Below are 9,522 nucleotides of genomic sequence, written 5' to 3'. Positions count from 1 at the left end.
AGGCTCGGTTCAGTGGGTTAATGGTTCTAGTGACACGTGTTCGACAAGTCACTGGGGGTCAAGTGAGAGGTTTGACCCCCAACACCACACACAGACTGTCAATATAAAGTAGAGCGTGACCGATGTGGATTATTGGTACCGAAAATTGGTTGATAGCCTTTATCATCTGAATCCTCCTCCGTCCTTTCTCTAAACACGTAGAAGTTGAGACATGCATGTTGTGTTGCATGTTAGTACCATGATGTGGAGAAGATAAAATAAATATGTGAAGTAGGGTTGCAAAATTCCGGGAATATTCAAAGTTGGAAACTCGCTATGGGAATTAACGGGAATAAACTGGAAATGTTGTGGGTAATTTATACTAACTGTATTTACCTTGTCATATACAGACATAAATATAAACATTTTGTTTTGTCATAGGCTGATTTGAGTCCTGAGGAAACTTTGGGCACTTGACTATACGCTTCTGCATCGTTGTGTCATTCTTAACATAGGTCTTTGCACAGTATTTGCAAATGTACACAGCCTTTCCTTCTACATTGGATGGGGTGAAATGTCTCCACACATGAGATAGTGCACGTGGCATTGTTCTGTAGAATAAGATGAGAAAAAAGTTTGTAAAAAAAGGCTACTGCAATGCCAGAGATATAAATAGTTAGCCAAACAATTGGAATCGTCTGTGAAAATATTTTACAATTGATGGATAAATGAATGGAAATAGGCTAGATGAACAGATGAACAATCCTCAATCAGCATGCTAATATATTTTCCCCAGTAATATCATGGAAACTTACCTGTCTAGTCCTTCACTCTACAGCAGGCCTCAATAGCCCTGCTGTAGAGTGAAGGATGCTGGGAGTTATCTGTGCATGTGATGGAAGAATGCACAGTGGAGGGTTGAAATTTTGAAAAATTCAACATCTTTAGAAAAGAGTTTTGAATGATGTTTTTATTGCTCAGCGTTTAATTTGCGTATTTATTTTTTTTTTTTTCAAAATTCCCAAAATTCCCGAGCTAAACTTCCCATGGAAAGTATCAGGACACATGCAACCCTAATGTGAAGTCGCAGTTTTCCCAAAGTTGTGACCATGAGTTGTATTTTCTCTTCCAGATCACGGCCACCTCCGCTCCCCCCTGCTGTGACTCTCCTTCCCGCCGTCCTCTCCCGTCCCTCTTCTCCTCCTCCTCGTCTCCTCCTCTCCGTGGCCTGCTCCTCCTCCGCCCTCCCGCCTCCCTTCTCCTGCTCCCTCCCCATCGGCCTCCAAGATAGATTCCCTCAGGAGCAAGGTTGACCTGCTCAAGCTGCCCCTGGCTCTCTCCACCAAGTCCATCGCCGAGCGCAAGAGCCAGCTGGGAGGAGTCGGAGAGCAGCGCGGCCCGGGCGGAGGAGGAGGAGGAGGAGTCGGGATTCGCAAAGTCCGCTCGCCGCCGACCCGAGACATGGACAACGAGTCGCAGTACTCGGGCTACTCGTACAAGTCCTCCCACTCCCGAAGCTCCCGCAAGCACAGGTGGGTCACACAACTTTGTTTACACATCATCTTTCAATTTATTCACGTTCAGAAAGTCGGGCCACGTTGCTGTGGATATATCTACGAGGGCCAAAAGTCCATAAATATACAGTCTTAAGTCTGAGGACGTGGGAACCAAGAAGACGTTTGTTCAAATCCTTGTGTGTGTGTGTTCCAGGGATCGGAGGGATCGTCATCGCTCTAAAAGCCGAGACGGAAGCAGTCGAGGAGACAAGTCCGTCACCATCCAGACGCCGGGGGAGCCGCTGCTCGACGCCGAGTCGACCCGCGGAGACGACAGGGTCAGTCTGTCTGTTTTTATCACGAGTTTGTCTGTTTTAAAGATGCATCTTCTCAGGATCTGTTAAACAAAGACCAACATCACAGACTTGCGTTGATTGTAGAAAAGACAACTTAAGAATTTGGCTGATGTGAGTCTTTCACTCACATCAACTACAGAAAAGATTTACATTCATTCAATTCTTTATTTGAGTTCTATATATTTGTGTTTTCTTTTTATTTATAGACCCTTTTTTCAGCCCTGTCTGAAAAAAGGGATGGTCATTGGAAGATTTCTATTTACAAAACCATCATTGGGCTTCTGCCACTATATCTCTCCTCTCTCATCAGCTGGAATTCTAATACCCACAATACCCGCTCCCAGAGCTGGCTTTCATTATATCTGCCTCATGTTAAGACCAACTTTGGGAAGACAGCTTTCTGTTATAAAGCACCCTACATTTGGAATGAGGTCCAAAAATCTTTAAGTTTGTGCTCATTTGTTTCATTGACGGAGTTCTGGAGTCTGGTCTCATGTACAGCTGACTTCTCCTGCAGTGACTGTAACTGCTAGTTGACTTGGCCATAGTATTTTATACTGACAAATTGTTTTATACCTTGTATTACTGTATATATATATATATGCATATTTATTTCATTCTAATTATTCAATGTATTAACTCTTCAATGTATCAACTTTTTATTGTACCCTCGGCACCATTGTAAATGAGGGTCTTGTCCCTCAATGTGTTTTCCGAGGCTTAAATAAATATTCAATCAATTCAATCAAGATAGTTTATTATAAAGTTTATGGTTAATCTGTAAAATATCAAACCTAAGTTACTTTTCTTTGTCATAAGGGTTCGATAAAGACATCTTAGGATTCGTCGCTTATTTTGTAGAAACATTTACACAGGCAGATGAATCGATACCAGATATGATCAACCTGTCATGTTCTGCTTGTAAATCTGGATCCCTTGTTATTCTCCCCCGAGGAGTTTCTCTCAGGAGCCGTCAGTCATTCCTCCTCTCGTCTGTCAGTCGCTGGATGAAGAGCAGCTGTTGACACTCGTGCGACTGAGTCTTAAGATATTAGATTCAGATATATTTAAGTGCAGAGGCGTCTGTTCATCAAGGAGCCGGAGGTCCCGGTGTTTTTGTTTCCGACATGAAGTGACGAGGCGTCTTGCTTTAAATAGTCGAGAGGATTTTGTCTTTAAATTTAACCAACGTGTCTCCGTCTGTGGCTCGAGCGTGTTCTCAGATTAGGGCCGATAAAGTTATCTCTCCATCAACAGAAAATGAAATAGCCACAATTTTATTCTCAATATCTGTTAGATTATCAAATAATTGTGGGTCAATTTGCTGTCGATTAACTAATTGTTTAAATTACTCGTAAAAATCATTTCAGTGCTTTTCTCATCTGCTAAACATCTTCTTGAAAAGCTGATAAAAATGATAAAAATCTTGTATTTATTTGTTAATTTCAATTTCCTACATTTAAAATGAAAACTCCTTTTGTTCATTATTACTATTTCAAACGGTGAAGATAATCTCTATTGTTTCTCTCGAGCGTGTTCTCAGATTAGGGCCAATAAATGTATCTCTGGATCAACAGAATCCAGAGATACTGTTTAATTGTGACATTAAACAGTCACAATTTTAAACTTTATCTGTTTGATTATCAAAATAATTGTGGGTCAATTTGCTGTCGATTAACTTATTGTTTAAATTTCTCATCAAAATCCTATCAGTGCTTTTCTCATCTGCTAAACATCTTCTTGAAAAGCTGATAAAAATCTTGTATTTATTTGTTAATTTCAATTTCCTACATTTAAAATGAAAACTCCCTGTGTTCATTATCAGTATTTCAGACGGTGAAGATAATCTCTATTCTTTCTCTCGAGCGTGTCCTCAGATTAGGGCCAATAAATGTATCTCTGGATCAACAGAAAATTAAACAGTCACAATTTTAAACTTTATTGATTGATTGAATATTTATTTAAGCCTCGGAAGACACATTGAGGGATAAGACCCTCATTTACAATGGTGCCGAGGGTACAATAAAAAAGTTGATACATTAAAAGTGAATACATTGAATAAATAGGATTTATCTGTTTGATTATCAAAATAATTGTGGGTCAATTTGCTGTCGATTAACTTATTGATTAAATTACTCATAAAAAAAATCATTTCAGTGCTTTTCATCTGCTAAATTATAAAAAGCTTGAATTTATTTGTTAATTTAAATTTCCTGCCTTTAAATTGAAAACTCCCTTTGTTCATTATCAGTATTTCAGACAGTGAAGATAATCTCTCTGGTGTCTCTCTCCCCTGACAGGATGATAACTGGGGAGAAACCACCACGGTCGTCACCGGCACGTCGGAGCACAGCATCTCCAACGAGGACCTGACGCGTCTCACCAAAGATCTGGAGGAGACGACTCCGCTGGAGTGCAAGCGTTTTGTCGGCCCGATCCTGGGCGGCTGCCTGAGCTTCTTCGCCCTGGTCACGCCTCTAGCCTTCCTCATCCTGCCGCAGGTCCTGTGGCGTGACACGCTCCAGCCGTGCGGCACGCCCTGCGAAGGCCTCTACGTCTCCCTGGCCTTCAAGCTCCTGGTCCTGCTCATCTCCTCCTGGGCGCTGTTCCTCCGGCCCACCCGCGCCACCCTGCCGCGCTTCTTCGTGTTCCGCTGCCTGCTGATGGTGCTGGTGTTCCTCTTCGTGGCGTCCTACTGGCTGTTCTACGGCGTGCGGGTGCTGGAGCCCAAGGAGGGCGACTACCGGGGGATAGTGGAGTACGCTGCCTCGCTGGTGGACGCTCTGCTCTTCATCCAGTACCTGGCTCTGGTGCTGCTGGAGGTCCGGCACCTGCAGCCGGCCTTCTGCCTGAAGGTGGTCCGCAGCACGGACGGAACCAGCAAGTTCTACAACATAGGCCACCTCAGGTTGGTGACACGGATCCTGGAAACTGGGTCAAATCCTTTTTTTCTACCCAGCCTGTTTGTTTTGTTAATTAAAGAAAGTGTTTGAGATAGAGGAGATATATTATACATATTACAGGGTTCGTACGGTCATGGAAAACCTGTAAAAGTCATGGAATTTTAGAATGTGTTTTTCCAGGCCTGGAAAAGTCCTGGAAATAAATAATCTCCCAAAAGTTTTGGAAAAGTCATGGAAATTTGTTATATTCATATTTTCATGTCGTTCATTTTAGGGATGGGCATAATTCATAGACGATCGATTAATTGATCATTAATATAGCCTATAAATAGTGAATTTTAATATAAAAATATTTAGGATTAATCGAAAATCGATCGTTAATTCTCCCGACGATCGATCAAGACAATTTAATCGAATGCCCATCCCTAGTTCATTATCATTCATACTACATTTTGTTACTTTTTCGCATATACACCGAGATTTCACAAAATGTTCGGTCATGGAAATTTGGTTTAAAGTTATTGAAAAGTCATGGAAAAGTCATGGAAATCCATTGGTCAAAATGTGTATGAACCCTGATATTAGTTCATGTGAATACTTCATGCTAATACGTACATTTTTAGATTTTCGATTAATGTTCCCCTCCTCTGTGTGTTGTAGTATCCAGCGAGCAGCTGTGTGGGTGCTGGACCGTTATTACAGCGACTTCCCCGTCTACAACCCGGCGCTGCTCAACCTGCCCAAGTCCATCCTGTCCAAGAAGATGACCGGCTTCAAGGTTTACTCCCTGGACGGTGAATACAACCTCCCGACGGGTTCTCTCCCCCATGACGCATTTCATTTACCTGTTTGTTTTTTTTTTGAAATTCTCTTTTTATTTAGAAAGGCACATTTCCATCACATACATTAAATCTCTCATCACACGGCTCGTGTGAAGAGAGCCCAGCGACTTGACTAAACGCCGGTGAACCACTGCCTTTAGTTCCCTGTTCTCTTTCAGATGACGAGGGCTGTTTTTATTTTTACTTTTACATTCGAGGGTGAGAATGTTTTTTTTACTGACAGATTGAAGCTTCGTGTGGAATCAACACGTTGCTTCTCCTCGGCCTCGAGGCCAAAACCGTGCTTTTTATCGGACTAAAAAAGAAAAATGGAAGAACATTCCTAAGTTGTTGCTTCTCCGGACTCTGTGTGTTCGTGATTGTTTTGTTTTAAATATGCAGCTTCAGTTTTATTCTACACTGGCCTTTTTTTATACTATTAATATTTCCATTTTAACAGGAAGTACAAACACCTGGTATAAACATGCGACCTACATGTGGACAAGGACTTTCTACTGATGTAAATCTTTAAACACAATCCATCACATACATTAAATACAGCTTTAGTCTGTCAAGGACATAAGAAAGGATGGAAGTAGTAAGTTTGGGTGATTTTGTTCATAGTGCCTTTCTGGGGTTTTGTTTTATGGACCTTAACTTCTCCGTGTAGGAACAATAACAGAGGTAAAGAAAACACAACCGGGGAGCGCACTTCACATCAAAAAAAAGGAGGATCACACAAAACACAAGTTTATTAGTATAGTATAAGTATATTCAAATAAAATCAGATCTAACTGGTTTTACATACTCAGTCCATTTGGTCCAGGTCTTATAAATCATTCACCTGTTTTATGGCTCTGATCTGCAGGAGTTTCATTTTCCAACATCGTTTTTTCCTCTTCAACGTAATACCTGGAATCATCCTCATCCACTAACTCTTCTCACTTGTCTCGTAGAAAACACCACCAACAACTCCACGGGTCAGTCCCGGGCCATGATCGCAGCCGCTGCCCGGAGGAGAGACAACTCCCACAACGAGTTCTACTACGAAGAGGCGGAGATGGATCGCAGGCTCCGCAAACGCAAGGCCAGGTCAGAATCCAGCGGACCGGGACGGACCAGAACTTGTAGAATTCTGTGGACAACTGATCCGAGCAACGAGAATATTTAAATATTCACAAAGCAAACGAGGTCTGACAGTGTTTTCTCTCCAGGTTGGTGGTGGCGGTGGAAGAAGCCTTCACGCACATCAAGCGTCTCCACGAGGACGAGGTCACGTCGTCGCCCAAACACCCGAGAGAGGTGATGGATCCCCGGGAGGCGGCTCAGGCCATCTTCGCCCCGATGGCCCGGGCCATGCAGAAGTATCTGCGGACCACCCGTCAGCAGGCGTTCCACAGCATGGAGAGCATCCTCACACACCTGCAGTTCTGCATCACGCACAACATGACGCCCAAGGTGAGAGTCTGAGCTCCGTGGGACCGACTGTAGCTGCGTGTTCGGACACATGTTCTGTTTGTTTTGATTCTTAGATGATAGACAGATGGACAATAAGAGTAAAGGAAATTAGAGAGGGATGTAAAATTCTAGTGAAAGGACTGAGACGATGATGGGGAGAAAAATCTGATTTATTCTTAAATTGTGTTGCTGTGGGACTGTGACCTCGTCTAAAACATTTATTAATGCCTCCATCAGCAATGTGCATATTTAAGTAAAAAAGCAAACACATGGTCTAAGATACTATTATTTATTTTCATATGACTTAAATGCTTTAACCTCATGGTTTAAAGATTTGATCCTAAATCCTAATTACACAGACATGTGAATATAAAACAATGAATAATTGATCTAATGCAATTTTAATGTGACCCAAGAGGGTTATAAAGTTAGAAGAATGACTAATACCAATCCTCAATGATCAATTAGGCCTGAAGATCATATTTATAATTCATTGATATGATCATTTTATCATTTAATAGGTTTAATGTTTTGTCTAAAAATGTCAGAATATAACAAAAACTACAGAATAAAACAAAACCCCGTAAAATACCAGTGACTTCTTTAAATTCCCTGTTCGGTTTTCATTAAAGAGAGAAAAGCAGAATATTTAAAAAGCATAGTTTTGATATTTCTGTTTGAAAAGTTATTCAAACACTAATGATTAATCCTGATTCCTCCCCCCCCGACAGGCCTTCCTGGAGCGCTACCTCTCCCCCGGCCCCTCCGTGCAGTACCAGCAGCAGAACGGCAGGGGGCGCCAGTGGACCCTGGTGAGCGAGGAGCCGGTGACCTCTGCCCTCCGCCAGGGCCTGGTGTTCTCCCTGCGCCGCTCGGACTACTCCCTGGTGGTCTCGGTAACGCCCCTCCCCTTCCTGCGGCTCGGCGAGGAGTTCATCGACCCGAAGAGCCACAAGTTCGTGATGCGGCTGCAGTCGGAGACCTCGGTGTGAGGGGGCGTTCCCATGGAGGAGCCCCCCCCCCCCGCAGCCCGGCAACCCCGACCACTTCCTCTCTCCCACACACCGGCCTCTCCTTCCCGGGACACTACCACCCCGGGACAGGCGGAGACCCTCGGGCTCCGATCACCTCCAATCATTCCTCCTCCCGTCTGTGACAGAGAAACCATGAGAGGCTGAAGGAGCGTTTTCCCACTGACTCCTCCTCCTGCTCTCGGATCATCACAGACGCTCGGGAATCAAACTGTGATCAGCTCCACGATTGTCTGAACCTGGAAAACAAACGGATGCCTTTGACTGTTTCTCCTTCTGTGTCGTTAAAGTCTCGGAACTTTAACGACACGCTGTAAAAAAAAAAACCCTTGTCTGTAAAGGGGACTTTTTGTCTCCGGGCCTCTAACCACTGGACTACTTCACTGTGCTGAACCACACGGCCGGAGGGGGAGGGGCCGGTGACATCACACGTGTTACTTCCTCTCGGCTCGTGTGATGAGAGCCCAGCGACTTGACTGAACGCCGGTGAACCACTGCCTTTAGTTCCCTGTTCTCTTTCAGATGACGAGGGCTGTTTTTATTTTTACTTTTACATTCGAGGGTGAGAATGTTTTTTTTTTACTGACAGATTGAAGCTTCGTGTGGAATCAACACGTCGCTTCTCCTCGGCCTCGAGGCCAAAACCGTGCTTTTTATCGGACTAAAAAAGAAAAAATGGAAGAACATTCCTAAGTTGTTGCTTCTCCGGACTCTGTGTGTTCGTGATTGTTTTTGTTTTTAAATATGCAGCTTCAGTTTTACTCTACACTGGCCTTTTTTTTATACTATTAATATTTTCGATTTTAACAGGAAGTACACACACCTGGTATAAACATGCGACCTACATGTGGACAAGGACTTTCTACTGATGTAAATCTCTAAACACAATCTCTCATTGACCTTTCTAAAGGCTCAGGTTTGGTGTTTTTTTCAAAGTGGAATAAGTTTAGCCGACAAAGACAAACCCCCGTTAGAAAGATCAATTTATTTATATCGTAGTATTTAGGCGGGGGGGAAAACCGTTGTACAGATTTGCCGCTTTCTCATAGAAAAACAAAAGCCTGCTGAAGATGAGTCCACCTGTGAAGTGGATTCTGGACAGAACATTTAAAATGAGACTTGGGTTCTGTCACGTTGTCTGTTCTCTGTGCTTGATATCGTTCACTGCACGTGCCTGTAAATAAGGAAAACAAGAGGCTCGGTCCTGGTCAGTTTTTCTCTCGGGCTCGGACAGGTTCAGACGAAGAACGTCTCCGAGCTGAACTCGCTGTTTCTGTATTTTTCCACCACACGTTGTGATCTTCGCAGGAAGCAGTTGCTCAGTTGTTGCGGAGAAACTTTGGTCGATGAATCAAGTTTGATGACACAAAACCAGTCGTCAGCATATTGCTAAATTATGAAGTACCGGGTCACAGGTTGTTCTTCTGTGTTTTAATGTCTTGAACCCAGCCTCTTTGAAGAAATAGACGTAATTGGCC

At 43.2% G+C, this 9,522-nt stretch overlaps 1 protein-coding gene across 1 annotated transcript; it reads left to right on the top strand.

Annotated features, from left to right (window-relative positions):
- The first annotated feature begins 1,401 nt into the window (after positions 1-1,401).
- On the top strand, positions 1,402-8,074 carry LOC133017970 (vang-like protein 2). The gene is made up of 7 exons (XM_061084243.1): positions 1,402-1,511; positions 1,690-1,813; positions 4,132-4,739; positions 5,395-5,528; positions 6,512-6,647; positions 6,770-7,013; positions 7,745-8,074. Exons 1-7 carry the CDS (start codon positions 1,441-1,443, stop codon positions 8,003-8,005), a joined length of 1,578 nt encoding a protein of 525 aa, XP_060940226.1. The 5' UTR covers positions 1,402-1,440; the 3' UTR covers positions 8,006-8,074.
- The last annotated feature ends 1,448 nt before the right edge of the window (positions 8,075-9,522 follow it).

Source organism: Limanda limanda, chromosome 13 (assembly GCF_963576545.1).
Source record: "Limanda limanda chromosome 13, fLimLim1.1, whole genome shotgun sequence".
Classification (NCBI taxonomy): domain Eukaryota; kingdom Metazoa; phylum Chordata; class Actinopteri; order Pleuronectiformes; family Pleuronectidae; genus Limanda; species Limanda limanda.
The sequence above is the reverse complement of the archived record's forward strand: the minus strand, read 5'-3'. Positions and strand labels throughout refer to the sequence as shown.